This window comes from Euleptes europaea, chromosome 18 (assembly GCF_029931775.1).
Source record: "Euleptes europaea isolate rEulEur1 chromosome 18, rEulEur1.hap1, whole genome shotgun sequence".
NCBI lineage: Eukaryota > Metazoa > Chordata > Lepidosauria > Squamata > Sphaerodactylidae > Euleptes > Euleptes europaea.
In genome coordinates, this window is record NC_079329.1 from 7,137,290 (window position 1) to 7,154,411 (window position 17,122).

At 42.6% G+C, this 17,122-nt stretch overlaps 1 protein-coding gene and 1 non-coding gene across 2 annotated transcripts; both read right to left on the reverse strand.

Annotated features, from left to right (window-relative positions):
• Window positions 1-1,106: 1,106 nt before the first annotated feature.
• LOC130490298 (vomeronasal type-2 receptor 26-like) lies at window positions 1,107-8,101 on the reverse strand. Its single transcript, XM_056864125.1, has 5 exons — window positions 7,757-8,101; window positions 5,427-6,311; window positions 4,399-4,608; window positions 3,445-3,571; window positions 1,107-2,008 (listed from the first exon to the last, which is right to left on the reverse strand). Exons 1-5 carry the CDS (start codon window positions 8,099-8,101, stop codon window positions 1,107-1,109), a joined length of 2,469 nt encoding a protein of 822 aa, XP_056720103.1.
• A 7,372-nt stretch (window positions 8,102-15,473) lies between these two features.
• Window positions 15,474-15,582, reverse strand: LOC130491006 (U6 spliceosomal RNA). Its single transcript, XR_008933845.1, has one exon. It is a non-coding gene; the product is annotated as a U6 spliceosomal RNA (small nuclear RNA).
• Between the last annotated feature and the right edge of the window lie 1,540 nt (window positions 15,583-17,122).

Below are 17,122 nucleotides of genomic sequence, written 5' to 3' on the forward strand. Positions count from 1 at the left end.
ATGTCCTAAGCCTCTGTTGCAGGAAATGCAGCAGTGCCACTTCCAGAGAGCAGCAGAAGTGCCATCATCATGTCACCAGCAACCACAGGGACGATGAAACCTCACCTAGAGTACTGTGTTCAGTTTTGGTCACCCCAAATTAAGAAAGATGTAGACAAGCTGGAAAATGTCCAGAGGAGGGCAACAAAGATGGTGAGGGGTCTGGAGACCAAATCCTAGGAGGAAAGATTGAAGGAGCTGATTATGTTTAGCCTGAAGAGAAGAAGACTGAGAGGGGATATGATAACCATCTTCAAGTACTTGAAGGCCTGTAACATAGAGGAGGGTGCAGAGTTTTTTTTCTGTTGCCCCAGAAGGTCAGACCATAAAAAATGGGTTGAAATTAAATCAAAATAATTTCAATCTAGACGTTAGAAAGAATTTTCTAACAGTTAGAGTGGTTCCTCAGTGGAACAGGCTTTCTTGGGAGGTGGTAAGCTCTCCTTCCCTGGAGGTTTTTAAGAAGAGGTTAGATGGCCAACTGTCAACAATGGTGACTCTATAACGTTAAGCAGATGATGAGAGGGACTGCACCTTGGCCATCTTCTGGGCATGGAGTAGGGGTGCTTGGGGGTGTAGAGGGTAGGTAGTTATGAATGTCCTGGATTTTGCAGGGGGTTGGACTAGGTCACTCTGGTGGTCCCTTTCAACTCTACGATTCTATCTGGTATTTGGGCAAAACTCTATGGTGAAATTGTATCACTCACGACAGAGGCCTAGGCCTCACTGCTGCAGATAAATTTTCCCCATTCCACACTGGTTGCAGGGGGGTACATGGCACCCTACTCTTCAATAAGGCTCTCAGTCTCGATCTCACACAGCAAATCCTGAGCCAGCATTTTACATTAGAGGTTTACAACAATGAAACATTCAAATGTAGAATTCGTTCTACCTCCCCAGTTAGGAATACAGCCCCATAGAGACTGTGTAAATGTGCCTGATATGCCTGTTACAGAAGAACATCAGGGAAAGGTTTATGGGTTTCATTCAGTGCAGAAAACAAAATAGCCACATGCGATTGAGATAAAGGTACAGATGCAGAAGAAGTGGATAGAAGATTGAAATCTTTAATGCTTTTTCCTTATCAGCTGCTCTCTTCTGTTCAGTTCAGGCCTCAGGATAATGATATAGCATTTGGGGAAAAAGATGCAGCCCAGCAACCCAGCACCTGAGGCCAAGATAGAGAAGATCTCCACGGCCACCATGTCTCTTCCTTGAGTGCTCAGGTAGGTGGGGACAAAGGACAGCCAAACACTGCAGAAGACCAACATGCTGAAGGTGATGAACTTGGCTTCGTTGAAACTGTCAGGCAACTTTCTGGCCAGGAAAGCCACCATGAAACTGACTGAGGCCAGGAAGCCCATGTAGCCCAAGACACAGTAAAACATGGTGGCTGACCCTTCATTGCATTGCACTATGATTTCTCTACGCAGTGAATGCATGTCCACATCTGGGAAGGGAGGAGAAGATGCCAACCAAAGAGCACAAATGCCAATTTGAACAAAGAAGCAAAAGATAACAATATACCATGCCAATTGTTTCCCCACCCACTTTTGAAAAATGTTTCCTGGCTTAGAGGCCATAAATGCCATCACAACCGTGACAGTTTTGGCCAAGACAGAAGAAACGGCAACTGAGAAGATGATGCCAAACGTCGTTTGTCGGAGGAGGCAGGTCACCTTATTCGGCTTTCCAATGAAGAGCAAGGAGCAGAGGAAGCAGAGAAGGAGAGAGATGAGTAGACAGTAGGTAAGGCTCCGGTTGTTGGCTTTAACGATGGGAGTGTCCTTGTACTTGACAAAGTTTGCAAGCACCAGGGCTGTGATCAGAGAGAAGGAGAGAGCCAAAAAGGCTAAAATCATGCTCAAGGGTTCTGCAAAGGAAAGGAAGTTTGGAATCTTGGGAATGCATTGAACTTGTCTCACATTTGGATAATGACCTTCAGAGCAAGTCATGCAAGAATCCACGTCTGAAAGGAGAAGAGAACCTATTTAGACAGATTCATCATATAAAAACAGTTTGATGAGATAGTAGGGTTGTCGATTTGGTTCGGCCCAAACTGTAAAACAGCCGAATTTCCCCTGATTCAGCGTTTTTTTGGTTTGGATTGAACCGAACTCAAAAAGGGGAGAAAACGGGGAGCCAAATTCAGCGAGTTCGGGGTGTTCCTGAATAAATTCGGCAAATTCGGGCCCTTTAAACAGATCTGCGCCTTACAGTTGGAAGGCGCAGATCTGTTTCCCCCCTCCCCCCCTCCACGTGCCTTCAAGGAGCTTTGGGGTGTCTTTAACTAGATCTCGGGCAGGAGGCGCAGATCTATTCCAAGCCCCCCCCACGTGCCTTCAGGGGAGGTGCCCAGCACAGGCGGCGCCCAGCACTTCAAAGACCCGGATGAATTTTTCCCCAAACTCCAGATCTTCCACCGAATTTTGGGTATCCGAAGCGGGGGAGTTTGGACTTCGGCACGGCCTGAATTTAAAAAGGCAAAATTTTGCTGAAGCTGAACTTTACCGAATTTTTTTTTCAACAGCCCTATGAGATAGTACCTAACCTTGTATCATCAACCCTTGATTAAATAATAAATAATCACCATGCTGGGTACAACCAACCTGAAATTCAAATGACTTGTATAGTGGGTTCTCTTTAAGATCTGTTCTGTTAGAGGTGTCTACTGTAAGTAGGTGTCTTTAAGGTCTTACAGACTTCTATAGCTGGTTCACCTGTATGTAATTATATCAAGTTATGATGTGTTTCCTTTCACTAACACTGAAGGGACTGTATTAATTTTATACTTGGGAAAACTACTAGATGGTGTCTCCTAGAAACTGGTACGTTTCTTTATTAGTCACATGCAACTTGACGGCACTTAACACATACATTATTTTTAACAGTGTGTAAATATCTGTTAGTTTTTAATTATTTATGAATCTTTCTAGCAACTGTTTAGTGAGCTGATAAAGACACCCTCGAAATGGCTTACAAACTGGGTAACTATCATGGTCCATAGTATTTAAGGAGATAATAAAACACACATATATGAAGTATAGTGACAGTTATTAGACACCTTGTATGTTTGGCCTACTTGCTGTCATTTGCTACCATTGATGAAAACAGTTTTGTTAACCGGCCCTAGCATTGACTATCAGCCTATAAACATATATTGATATGAGAGTGTGAATCCTATTGTGGTGGAAGGACCTTTCTGGGAGTTTGGGAGTTCATGGTGATACTTCACAATTTCGTACCAGGTTGTCTCTTTCCTTGAAACAGAACTATGCCTATCTGCGGCCAGGGAGTTGTGTTTTCTTAAGAACCGAGTTCCCATTATTTCTAAAATGTATTACAAAAGTCTCTGGAAATAAATGGAGCAACGCAAGGAGGAATATGAATCAGAGCATTTCCTACCCTCTTTGTCTGAAATCTTTCCTTCCGGACATGCATCACAATCATAGCAGCAGAATGGCTCCCCTTCCTTCTTTTTCTTGCTGTAACCAGGCTTGCAGTTGTCATTACACAAAGATAAGGGAGGAAGCTGTCATTGAAGAAAACGAGAATGTAGAACAGAGAAGATTTTGGGAGTATTTTGCTTCACAATAGCTGTAAAAGTTGTCAAGGTAAAGGGAAGAGTAACATCTTGGATATCAAGGGAAAATTTGCGTCATCCAGACCACTATGGAACCAACGGAGGTTGAAATGTTTCACGCATGTTGAGCCCAATGATGGTGTAATTCACAGACCATTCCTGAATCTCTGGGATGAAAGTCCTTTAGAGGCCAAGAAGGGGCTGCACCAACATTGGGGGGCCCTGCATCGGCGGTTGGGCCACTTACTCCTCGCAGAGTGGCCCCAACGGTGGTGGGGAGACCTGTACGCTGGTCTCCCAGGGCTGCCGCGGCATTGCCACCCGTGGACGGCGACTGGGCCTTCCACCGGTGTTCCTCCAGCACAAAGCCCCATGCTGGCATCCTGGTGTGGGGGGTGTTCCTATGGCATGCTGGGGGGCGGAGCTGCCGATAGGCAGCTTCCTGTTTTCTTTCGGCTTTTTTGCAGGCATAACCTTGCTGTTCTCAATGGGGCAAAATGCCCCATTTTCAAAAGAAAAAGCCTCCAAAAGGATTTTTTAAAGCCTATCGGCAGCTGGGAACCGGCTTTGGAGGTGCCTCAGCTACGCCTCAGCCATGCCTTAGTTCCCAGCCACCAAAAGGTCAGGAATGGGCAGCCCATGTCTCAATCAGCAACATTTAGGGACTGAAAAATTGTTGAGTCTGTTTTCTGTCTTCCTTAAATCTTCTGTCTACTCATTTCATTAAATGACAGAGTTTTGTATATTTTTGAGAGACAATGGAGAGGTTTTCTCACCTGTGCAAAGTTCCTGTTCCACTTAATTCTGTCCTCGTTGAAGGTAAATCTTTTACTAAGTGGAACCTGAGGATCCAGACTCCCGATCTGGACTCTTACATAGGACTTATTTGGAAAAGTGACCAAATTGGTAATATCAAATCCACCTTTCAATTCTCCATGTTCATTAAAGGTCACTTCATCTCCGGCACTGTTGTTGAAAACAATTCTCTGAAGAAGTATGTGGAGCTTAGTCAAAAGAGAAAGTGTATTAAAGACCCGGGAGTCAATTCCATGGATTTGAATGTACTCACACCAATTCTTTTCAGTTTCAAACTGATTTTTAGATTAATTTCGTCGAGAACAGAAGGTTTTTTTTTTTTAATGAATGCTACTATTTTGGTTGCTCATGAGAATATCTTCCATGGCTTAAAAAAAGAAAGAAAGAAAAAAGAAAGAATAAGCTTCCATGGCCAGTAACAAGACAAAGGAATCAAGTTTGATTCATGGTGTTTCTGGAATGAATGCTGCCGAGGGAGCTTCCCAAAAAAAATCCATTTTGGTTTTGTTGCATCCTGAGTGCATTTTGTTGGCCAGCAGCATTCATCGTCATATATACACAAATGAACGTATCCATTAGAAGGACAATATGCATGCTCCCACCTTTCCTACAGAGCTGCAGGAAGCCAAAGGAAGCATGAAAAGAAGCAAAGTCTGCAGGGGCTGGTCAGAAAGGGACAGAGGGTCAGAGCTTACCAGGCGGTGAGATGTAATTTCTCACTTTTCAACTCCATCTCTAGATCTGTGCTCTGATTAGTCAGAGGGAAACACTCCATGATTCTATAGGAGTTCCCATAATTTCTATGGCTTTTACCATGGAAATTTGGGGAATTCTGAGAGCATCATGCTGGGGACAGAGGGTTGATGTCACTTCCGAGTTTTAACACAGAGGTGATCTCGAATCGTCAGTGACACTTTTTCAACGGCCCTACCTCTTTGCAACCCTCAGCATGGCAGGGGATTTTTTTTTGTCAGTGAAGAGCAAATACCTTCCAAGGTGGCACATTCAGAGAAGCCAGGCTGCCCACATCCTCCATGGCTCTGTGGTTGGTTCTGGCAGATGCCAAGTTGTGTAGAGCATGTGCAATGGCATAAACAGCATTATAGATACTGTAGCTATGGCCAGTCATGCTCATTTCAAAAAAAGGTGCAGGGACAGTCTCCAGTCTCTCCCCTCCAGTGCATGTCTCTTCCGAATTCATTGGATTAATGTCATCTGGTAATGCACATTGAAAGACTTGTTCCCAGAATTCCTTGATAAAACTATCCCCCTTTGCCCAGGAAGGTTTTATAAGTTGGAGAAATCTATGGAATCCTGGGATGTCCTTTGAATGAATTGTGAAGGAAAGAGCACCATGAAATATTTGTATATTAGATATCTTTTGTGTAATACTGAATGCAAAGTCAATCTGGGCTGTTGTAATCCACACCTTTCCTGTAGAGGTTCTCACCACGTAATCAGAACCTGTTACATTCATTAAAATTGTGGGAACAGCGAAAATGGTTGCCAGCCAGACAAGGGTTACACTTTCTCCATGGAGAACAATTGCATTGGCTTTGCTGTCCAAGAAATCTGTATTACTACTGAATAAATATTTTAATATAAAATTTATGTCATCAGACATGATTTGTATTACGGCTTTTTCTCTGAAGGCCACACAGATTCCTTTCCTGGAAAGCATCGGCTCAAATGCTTGCAAAAAACGGTCTCCTACTTCATTATCCATAGTGTAGAGCCCAACCCATTTCCAGCTGAAATGCAAAAGTAGCTGGACAATTCCCTCATACTGAAGGGCTTCCTGGGGGACCGTGCGGTAAAAGAGAGGGAGACTGGTTTGGTTATCCACTGCTGATTCAAATGAGCCAAATGAAAACTAATAACAAAAAAAAAAAAATCATGTTACAGAGGGAGAATAGGAATCCTTCATTTATCACCTTCTTGTTTCAGAAGGTCGTTAAATGTTACCTCAGAGCTCGATCCTATTATATCAGTTACATAAATTGCATAAAAGACGACTCAGTTTTCCCGACTGTTGCACATCTTTTTTTTCCTGCATATTTCCTGTTGCAGCTAGTTAACTTGTCTGGATCTGTGGCAGTGTTTTACATTTTTGTTTTATTTATTTAAAATATTAGCCATTTTTTCACCTTGCAGAACTCAAGGCGGCTTATAGTGTGAATAAAACAAGTATAAAAAATACATAAAAGATAACAATTTTAAATCTCAATCATGCCCAATTTCAATTTATTTCTCAAAAGATTATACACACACACACACACACACACACATTTTTCACACAGCAAAAGGAATGTATTATCTGGCAGCCTTTTTTGGAAAAGTGAACCAAATGATACCTTATGGTACTGGAGTTTGGGTAGATATTGATTATTTTTTGTTAATTGTTTTAGAAAATACAATCAGATTGCCTAAGTGTGTATCAGGTAAAGCTGTTCAGCAAGAATTTGCATTCCCTTCATTGGAAGGTCAGTATTGTCTACCCTGACTGGCAATGGCTCTCCAGTGTTTCCACAGAGGTCTCTCCCATTAAGTACTGCCTGATCAGTTTAACTGGAGATGTTGGGGATTGAACCTGGGACCTTCTCTATAACAAGCAGTTGCTGTCCTACTGAGCCATGTCTTACTGCTTGTTCACCAGTAACCTTCTATGCTAATCTGACAATTATTTTTGACTAATTCCTATGAGTAAAACAGAACCTTGCTTTCAACACACCATTTAATCAGTGTTATATTCTATGTAAAATCCAGCAGTGCTCTTTCTTATGGGCACGATTCTGGAATTAAACAGTTTGGATTCAAGAGAAGCATGCTTAAAATTTATACTTTAAGAATTGGAGCATATGCTAAGTACAGGGGAAGATCTCAAAAGACTTGTCTGAATCTGCTTCTTTTACTTTCCCCTGCAACCCTTCTTTGCTTCCATTTTGAGTAGCTACTGTAATAGAAGAACTGTTTATAGTACTTAGAATGGATTATCCAGTAGATGGATGGAATTGGCCAACAATCAAATCAACACCCATGCATTGAACAGAATCAAGTATTATACCACGTTCCTGCCCCCCAAATCATCTCCACATATTCAAAAGGAATATTCAACACAAATCCTTTGAAATCCTTCCTGACAACTCTCATTTCAAGATGCATATCACACCCAAATTCAATGTTACATATTTCACCTCTCCCTGTATTTTTTGCTCATAGTTCTTACTCTTTGGAACCCTTGGCCCTAGATCAGGATGGGGGATTAAACTGCATGTGAGATTTGTAAAACTCCAAATAATTGCAGTTCTCTGATCCTACCTGTGGGATCTTGTAACGACTTAAGAGAGTTGCCATGTCTGTTGAGGTTTCAGAACTATATCCCCCAATGACACCCATCATTTTTTTCTGGGTGCCACACTTGAAGTTTGGGACAAGTTCAAGTGATGTGAAGAGGAGGTCCATGGTGGTCCTGTAAGTCCATTTCAGATATATGTAGGAGTCATGGATGTGGAACCCAAGAGTGACATTGGGCAAGATATTGGGGTTCCTGTTGATCTCATGGATGGCAAACACCAAGGCGAGGATGTGCTGGTAGAACTTTGTTATCAGGCTGGAACCAAAATCAGTTACTGTATGAGAAGAGAACTCTTCAATGTACGGCATCTGTACTGGTCAAAGATAAATCTAAGATCACAATAAGGGCCCAACTAAATCTGAGAAATGGCTCATCTGGGACACTTTTTATTTCCTAGAGCACAGTGCTACTGGGAAACCCACAAGCTGGACATTGAGCCATCAGCCATTCCCACTGTCCACCAATGACTACCATTCAAGTGGATACTGGAGGTTCCTCTTAGTTAGCAATAGAACTGCCCCTGAATAGATTTACACATTTCTTTTGACCCCCTTGAAGACACATAATCCAGCATCCTTCAACATCCTTCAACAGAGTGTGTGTCAGCAAGTCCCATGTGTTCTGTGAGGAATTACTTATGTTTGTCCAGTATACGTGTGTAAACTGCTGTCAAGTCGCCGCCAATTTTTGTCTGCCCAGCAAGGGTCTTGAAAGGCAAGTGAGAAGCAGAGGTGGTTGTCCATTGCCTTTCTCTGCAGAGTCTTCCTTGGTGGTATTCCTTCTAAGTAATGACCCTGCATAGTTTCTTAGAACTGAGGAGAATGGCTATTCCATTCTACACATATTTTTGTAAAGTGTCGTCTGGTTGCAGCCAACTTATGGTGACCCCAGCAAGAGGCTTTCAAGGCAAGTGAGACACAGATGAGGTTTTCCATTGTCCTCCTCCACAAAATCTCCTTTGGTGGTCTCCCTTCTAAGTACAGACTCATGTTAGCTTCCAAGATCTGGTGAGATAAGGCTTTATCATGCTACCTTCCCTCTGTTTTACATGTACTGCCAAGCAATTTCATTCAGTGATTCTGAGTTTTACTGTTGCATACATATTCTAATTCTGTTTCGTCCAAACGATTTGAATTGTCCTTCTAATCTATTTCTAATCTAACATATCCCCTCATATGTTACCCTAATTAGAGAAGAAGAGTTGGTTTTTATACCCCAATTTTCTCTATTTTATTAAGGGGACTCAAACCAGCTTCATATCACCTTCCCTTCCTCTCCCCACAACCACCATGTGAGGCAGGTGGGGCTGAGAGAGTTCAGAGAGAACTGTGACAAGCCAAAGGTCACCCAGCAGGCTTCATATGAAGGAGTGGGGAAAACAACCCTGTTCACCATATTAGAGACTGCTGCTCATGTGGAGGAGTGCGGAATCAAACTCAGTTCTCTAGATTAGAGTCTACCATTAGTAACGGCTACACCACACTGGCTCCATTTTAGTTGGGTTAGTTAGCATAAAGACTACACTTTGCTAGAGGCTGGGGCAACTTTAGGGATCTTTTAACCAGCATTAATGTGGATACGTCCCTTAAGAAAAACACCTAATAAAGAGACAAGTGTTCAAAATATAGTGTTTTTATAATTTTAAAAATAAGAAGAAGAATCTTACACACACGCTAAATGACTTATTCATGCACAATTCACACAAGAACTGGAGGAAATAGGGGGTGGAAGGGTGCGAATAGAGTGAGGGTACTTTTGGAAATATTTTCCTATCCTGAGGGGTGATGTCTGGTGGAAGCAGGGCAAAGAGGGGAGAGAAACGGACCAGCATTTCTTCGAAGTAAAGCGAAGAGACCTTACACACAAGTAAGGGGTATGTGGTTGGATCCAGTGAATGGTGAAAGGGCCAATATTTCTAGTAAAAATGAGCCCTGGGGTGGCATGAGGTAACTGGCAAAAGAATGCTTTACCAGGGAGACTTTGATTACAAAGTGACTTTGGGCGGAAACGCATGATCCCTTTAGCCTCCTTTATTCCCTGTTTCAGCCAGGACTCAGCCAGGATCGAACGCATGATCGGAGAAACGCTGAATCCTGGCTGAAACAGGGAATAAAGGAGGCAAAAGCGACCGTGCGTTTTCGCCCTTTGATTGCTCCTCTGAAGTGACACAAAAGAAGAGGATAAGTTTAATGATTGTTAGAAAACAAGAGGATCTTTGTTTGTTTGACTGATGATAGCTGACAAAGATATTCAAGATTATTGCTGTGAAGATATTCAAGAGGGGAAATATCTAGGAGAGTTTCCCAAGATGGGTGTGAATCAGACAAGAGATATTTGCTCTAATTTTTCTAAATGCCTGATGGCTATATTGATGGGCTAGTGTGCCTGATTATCCCTAGTGATGAGATTAAAAGTCCTCAATGATTTCCAGGTGTCTGCTAGGGGCACTGATGCAGGGGACACTGAGGTAGTCCCCTATTTACAGTTATGCATATCTTGAGCCTGGGAAAATGTACATTGACCCAACACGGCTACTAACTCCAAGGCTCAGCACATACACAAAGATGGATTCCAGGGGTCTCCTGAAAACATTGGTTCACCTCTGTGGAGCGGTGCCCTGCTCTGGCTCCTGCCTTGGACCCCGACACTCCAGGGCGCTGGAATGGCTACTGCCCTGACAATTACGCCCATTTTCTAAGGTAGAAGAGTTTTTGAAAGGGAGGGAAGAAATATGTGCCCACTGGTGCTACGCTTAGTTCATTCTGCGCTAATAAACATTACAAGCCTCTTATGAAATACCAATTTTTTCCCATCTTCATCAGACTGACATTTTCTCAAAGGTTTCTATATTTTTCAGATATGAGTTCTCTCTTGGTTACTTTATTTTGAAGTCTTGGCATCCCCTTTGTAGATCTCACCTTGCTCAAAAAGCTTTATATATAGTTATGATAACTGAAGCAGTACATTCTGCTCCTAAATATTTCATGAAGCAACAGGTCATGTCACTGGTATATGCAAAAACTTTGTGTCTTGGAACATGAGTATTTCATTTTGGTAGTCACTATACTTACTGTCTATCCATTATTAAAAATGCCTATTCAGTTTTGGACATATACTTAGTTGCTAAAATAAAATCAGACATCATCATCAACTCTACATTAGTGGAGCTATGAATTCCTTACACTGGAAAACATGTATCATCCTGGGAAGGGTGCCACTCAAACAGAACTTCTTGGGAGTTACAACCGATATGTGATACAATTCCACCGATTAGGAGTTCACCTGGCTGATACCACTGATGTGGAATCTGAGGAGAAATGTTCCCGGTGCACTTCATACTATGTACTTCATACACCACGAGCAGAAGCAGCATCTGTATCAGCAGCAACATCTCAGACTCTGCCAAGTGAAATCCAAGAACACCTCTCTCTCCACACGTACTGTCCTGGGTCTCCTCTACAGCATCATCCTTCGTTTCTGCCTGGTTTCAAGAAGGTGGCTCAGAAGGCACCTGAGCGTTCCAACACTCTTTTCCACAGTGGAAGACGTAGGGACCTTTTCTTTCATGTCTCAACCTACTTCTTTGCATGAAATTCGAGAGATATTGAGTACTGATATGAAAATTGCCTTTGTCTAGTCCCTCATTTTAGCTGTGAATGGCTCAGCGGCGGATTTTATAAGCAGAAATTTAAGATATTATTTCTGGTTTGTTTTCTGTTTCCTTCTAGAAAGCTATTGGAACTGAGACTAGGCAAAGAAATGACAGTGATTCTGATAATTAAAGTGGGAATTATCGCCTTTGGCAGACTGTTGATATTTTTCTAGGGTAATTACTTTCAGAACTAGTGAAGCAAAAATATTTTTTATGATCTCGGCTTCTTTGTAGTGAGCCAGCAGCTGGAATGGTGAGCTCAGAATAACCACCCCGCCCACCCATGATGCCATAAAAAATATTGGGAATCTCTGAATGGAAGTCACAAAGCAAGAACTGCAAACAACTTCTCCTTAGATGAATTTATTTATTTATGTATCTGGAACATTTCTGCACCACTTGTCCAGAGACCCTGATCAACGTGTTTTACAAAGTGAAGCATGATAAAGCCACAAACAGCATAGAATCTTTAAAAGTTCCAGGAAACCCAACTTAAAAATCCAGCATTAAAACCCCAAGTTAAACTGTGTGTTCTCTCAGTTTAGGGGCAAATGATCAAAATGTTGGAAGATCCACCAGGCAATTAACCACTTGGCAAAGAGAACAGTTTTGGCCTTGCACCTAAATTATAGTTGCTTAGGTGTCAGATGAACCTTAATGGGAAAGTCATTCTGCAGGCAAGAAGTCAAATTGGAAAGCCCTGTTTCTGGGCACAACCTGCCTCACTTATCTATGCAGGGGTGTGGAGAACAGAAGGATCTGAATGGTGAGGAAAAAATTAATACATGAGATGTACAGAATAGGATCAATGGTCCTTCAGCTCTTTCAACGGCAAGCCATTTAGATAGGCTTGAGCACACAATTTTTTTTTGGTAAATTTTGGGTTCGGGTTTATTGGGCCCAATTTTTTTTTCAGGAAACCTGAAAAAAGCCAAATTCCCATACCGGTAAATATGGGAATTAGGCTTATTTTCGGGTTTCCTAAAAAAAAAAAAAAAAAAGGGCATTGGGGCTTTTGAAGCTCCTGGGGGGGCATTTTTTGAGGTAGAGCCACTATGTTTGGTGAAGATTGGGTCCAGGGGTCCAGTTTTATGGGGTTTGGAAGGGGTCACCACCATCCTCCTCCATAGAGAAGAAATAGTGATTCTCTATTGCGAACTTTGCTATGCTTCTCTATGGAGAAGCCGGGCAAACTTTCCCACCGTTGAAAGCAATCGGCCATGTTTACCGGTGGCAGGATTGATGCATCAGAAGAAAAAAAACCTGTGGGTTTCAAAAAAGGTGATCCACTTCAGGATTGTGGGACTTGCAGTACCAATCTTCCATTTTCAGACAAGCTTATCTCCCAAAGACACCTATGGTGTTTCCCAAAGAAAGCAAAGTTTTACTCATGAGAAGGGCAGTCAGAACTGACAAGGAGGGTGGGAAATATCTCCTCTGTGACAAAGCACAAGGAGTCAAATCACTTTCGTGACCTTTCAAAGCCTGTGTGGGTAGAGGCTGACATGTCCAGTAAGGATCAGGGAGAGTTATGGTTGAATCCCCACATTCCAATGGCAGTATACTGGCTGACCTTGGGCCAGTCACATCCTTTCAGCCACATTTCTTCACAGGGTTGTTATGGGTATAAAATGGTAGAGAGATGCCTAATGCAGAGTGCTTTAGTTCCTCATTGGGAGAAAAATCAGAGTACAACATTTGTTAAAGGACACACTTATAGGTGCTGGTATTTGGGCAAAACTCTATGGTGAAAATGGTATCACCCACAACAGAAGCTTGGGCCACAGTTTGCTGCAGTTACATTCTCCCCACTCCGATCTGGTTGCAGAGGGGTACCTTGCACCCTAGTCCTCAATAAGGCTTTCAGTCTCGATCTCACATAGAAACTCCTGAGACAGCATTTTACATTAGAGATTTACAAGAATGAAACATTCAAATGTAGAATTCTTCCTACCTCCCCACTTAGGAATACAGCCCCATAGAGACTGTGTAAATGTGCGTGATATGCCTGTTACAGAGGAATATCAGGGAAAGGTTTATGGGTTTCATTCAGTACAGAAAACAAAATAGCCACATGCGATTGAGATAAAGATACAGCTGCAAAAGAAGTAAATAGAAGATTGAAAAGATCAATGCATTTTCCTTATCAGCTGCTCTCTTCTGTTCAGTTCAGGCCTCAGGATAATGATACAGCATTTGGGGAAAAAGATGCAGCCCAGCAACCCAGCACTGGAGGCCAAGATGGAGAAGATCTCCACGGCCACCGTGTCTTTTCCTTGAGTGCTCAGGTAAGTAGGGACGAAGGACAGCCCATGCAGAAGACCAACATGCTGAATGTGATGAACTTGGCTTCATTGAATCTGTCGGGCAACCTTCTGGCCAGGAAAGCCACAATGAAGCAGACTGAGGCCAGTAAGCCCATGTAGCCCAAGACACAGTAAAACATGGTGGCTGACCCTTCATTGCATTGCACGATCATTTCTCTATTGAGTGAGTTCATGTCCACATGTGGGAAGGGAGGAGAAGATGCCAACCAAAGAGCACAAATGCCAATTTGAACAAAGAAGCAAAAGATAACAATATACCATGCCAATTGTTTCCCCACCCACTTTCGAAAAATGTTTCCTGGCTTAGAGGCCATAAATGCCACCACGACTGTGACAGTTTTGGCTAAGACAGAAGAAACAGCAACTGAGAAGATGATACCAAAAGTCGTTTGTCAGAAGAGGCAGGTCACCTTGTTAGTCCTTCCAATGAAGAGCAAGGAGCAGAGGAAGCAGAGAAGGAGAAAGATGAGTTGACAGTAGGTGAGGCTCCGGTTGTTGGCTTTAACAATGGGAGTGTCTTTGTACTTGACAAAGATTGCGAGCACCAGGGTTGTGATCAGAGAAAAGGAGAGAGCCAAAAAGGCTAAAATCATGCTCAAGGGTCTGGAAAAGGAAAGAAAATTTGGAATCTTGGAAATGCATTGATCTTGTGCCAGGTTTGGATAATAACCTTCAGAGCAAGTCATGCAAGAATCCATGTCTGAAAAGAGAAGAGAACCTATTTATTCACTTCCATCATATGAGAACAATTTTATGAGATAGTACCTAACCTTGTATTGTCAACCCTTGATGAAATAACAAAAAATCCTTATGCTGTGTACAATCAATCTGTATGCGAATGTTTTGTATAGTAGGTTCCCTTTAAGATCTGTTCTATACTAGGTGTCTTTAAGATCTGACATTCTTCTGTAGCGGATTCACCTGTATGTAATTATATAGAGTTAAGATGTGTTTCCTTTCACTAACACTGAAGAGACTGTAAAAGAATTTTATATTAGGAAAGACTACTAGATAGTGGGGGTTACCGCACTTTGTATTCCCAGCGATGTATTAAGAGTTTGAAAACGTTATAAAAAATAGTGTTCACACTTTGTTTGGCACCTTTAGCTGTGAAGACGTCTTCTAACCATGTATTAGCAGGGATATCAAAAAACCCCTTTAAAGCGATGTTTTTTATAACATTTTCAGACTCTCAATAAATCGCTAGGAATACAAAGTGCTGTAACCACCAGTGTCTTGTAGAAACTGGTAGGTTTCTTTATTAGTCACACTATGATATTTAACACTGTGTAAATATTTGTTAGTTGTTAATTATTTGTGAATCAGTGTAGCAACTGTTTAATGGGCTGATGAAGAAACCCTTGAAATGGCTTACAACCTGGGAAACCATCATGGTCCATAGTGTTTAAGTAGATAATAAAACACACATATAAGAAGTATAATGACAGTTATGTGATACTTTGTATGTTTATCGGCCTACTTGCTGTCATTTGCAACCCTTCATTAAAACAGTTTTGTTAACCTGTCTCAGCATTGACTTTCAGCCTCTAGACATATATTGATATGAGAGTGTTAATCCTGTTGTGGTGAAAGGACCTTGCTGGGAGTTTGGGCTTTCATGGTGATACTTCTCAATTTCATACCAGGTTGTCTCTTTCTTTAAAACAGAACTATGCCCTTCTGCTGCCCGGGAGTTTTGTTTTCTTTGGAACTGAGTTCTCATTATTTGCGTGTCATCCTTGCGCAGGGGCCATGCTAATCTTCTCTGTATCGTTCCAATTTTAGTATATGTGCTGCCGAAGCCATGCCCTTTTGGAATGCCGCTTTTACGAGGAACTTCGATCGCACTATATTTTCCCCCTTTTAATATACAAATCCAATGCCTCTGTGACTGACATAATGCCTTTTTTACTAAGCGGTAGGGACCCCAAGGCTACATTGTCAGTGGCAAGATTTGTTTCAGTCCTTATATCCCTCCAACACTAGATATATGCTGCTCAAGATCAATTGATCAAGGAGCTTCTAAGGGATAAAAGGAAAGGAAAGTTCTCATTATTTCTAAAAAGTATTACGCAAATCATTGGAAATAAATGGAGTAGTGCAAGGAATGTTCAGTACCGAGACATTTTTTCATGTTTCCAAAAGTGGAGAGGTTTAAATGCCCTCCCTTCAGGCGATCAGTCTAAAAAACATATGGGGATATTCAACTGGAATAACATGAAACAGAGCATTTTCTACCGTCTTTGTCTGAAATCTTCCCTTCCGGTCATGAATCACAAATGTAGCAGCAAAATGGCTCCCCTTTAGGGCTGTTGATTCGGTTTGGCCCGAACTGAAAAACAGCCGAATTTCCCCTGATTCGGTGGTTTTTAGTTCGGGACGAACCGAACTCAAAAATGGAGGGCAACCGGGGAGCCGAATTCAGCAAGTTCGGGAGTTCACGAATAAATCCGGCCAATTCAGGGCGTCAGTAAGCAGCATAACCATCAGTAAGCAGCATTCTCCTTCCCCGGCCAATCGGTGGCCAAGCTGGGTCTTCTTCTGGCCAATCAGTCAGGATTGAGTACTGGAGGAATCAGCTGATGTGCGGCCCAGCCGGGGAGAGAGAGAGAGAGGGAAATCCTTGTGTGTGTGTGTGTGTGGGTGCTTGTGCACATTCGCTCCTTTCTGTGGCTGCAGGGGGCGTATTTTTTGGATTACAGACCCCAAACTTTCAGCAGAGATTCAGACAAGCCTTCTTAAGAAACCACCCAAGTTTTGTAAACATTGGGTCAGGGGGTCCCGAGATATGGGCTCCCCCCTTTTTTCTTTCCATGGCTGAAGGGGGCACATTTTTGGGGGTACAAACCCCAAACTTTCAGTGGAGCTTCAGATGAGCCTTCTTAAGATACCCCCCAAGTTTTGTAAACATTGGGTCAGGGGGTCTCGAGATATGGGCTCCACCCCTTTTCCCTTCCCCCCTTTTCCATTTACGTGGCTGCAGGGGGCGCTTTGTTGGAGAAAGAGCCCCCAAACTTTCAGCATAGCTTCAGACAATCCTTCTTAAGATACCACCCAAGTTTTGCAAAGATAGGTTCAGTGGGTCAGAAATATTGGCTCCCCCCTTTTCCCTTTCCATGGCTGCAGGGGGCGCATTATTGGGGGTGCAGATCCCAAATTTTGAGCGGAGCTTCAGACAAGCCTTCTTAAGAGACCACCCAAGTTTTGTAAACATTGGGTCAGGGGGTCCCGAGATATGGGCTTTCCCCTTTCCCCTATTGAGATGAATGGATCAGCTGATCCTGTATGCATCTCCAGAGCAAAACGTTCCGTGCCTAATTGGAATCGTCTTGGATTACAAGTCCTCCCCA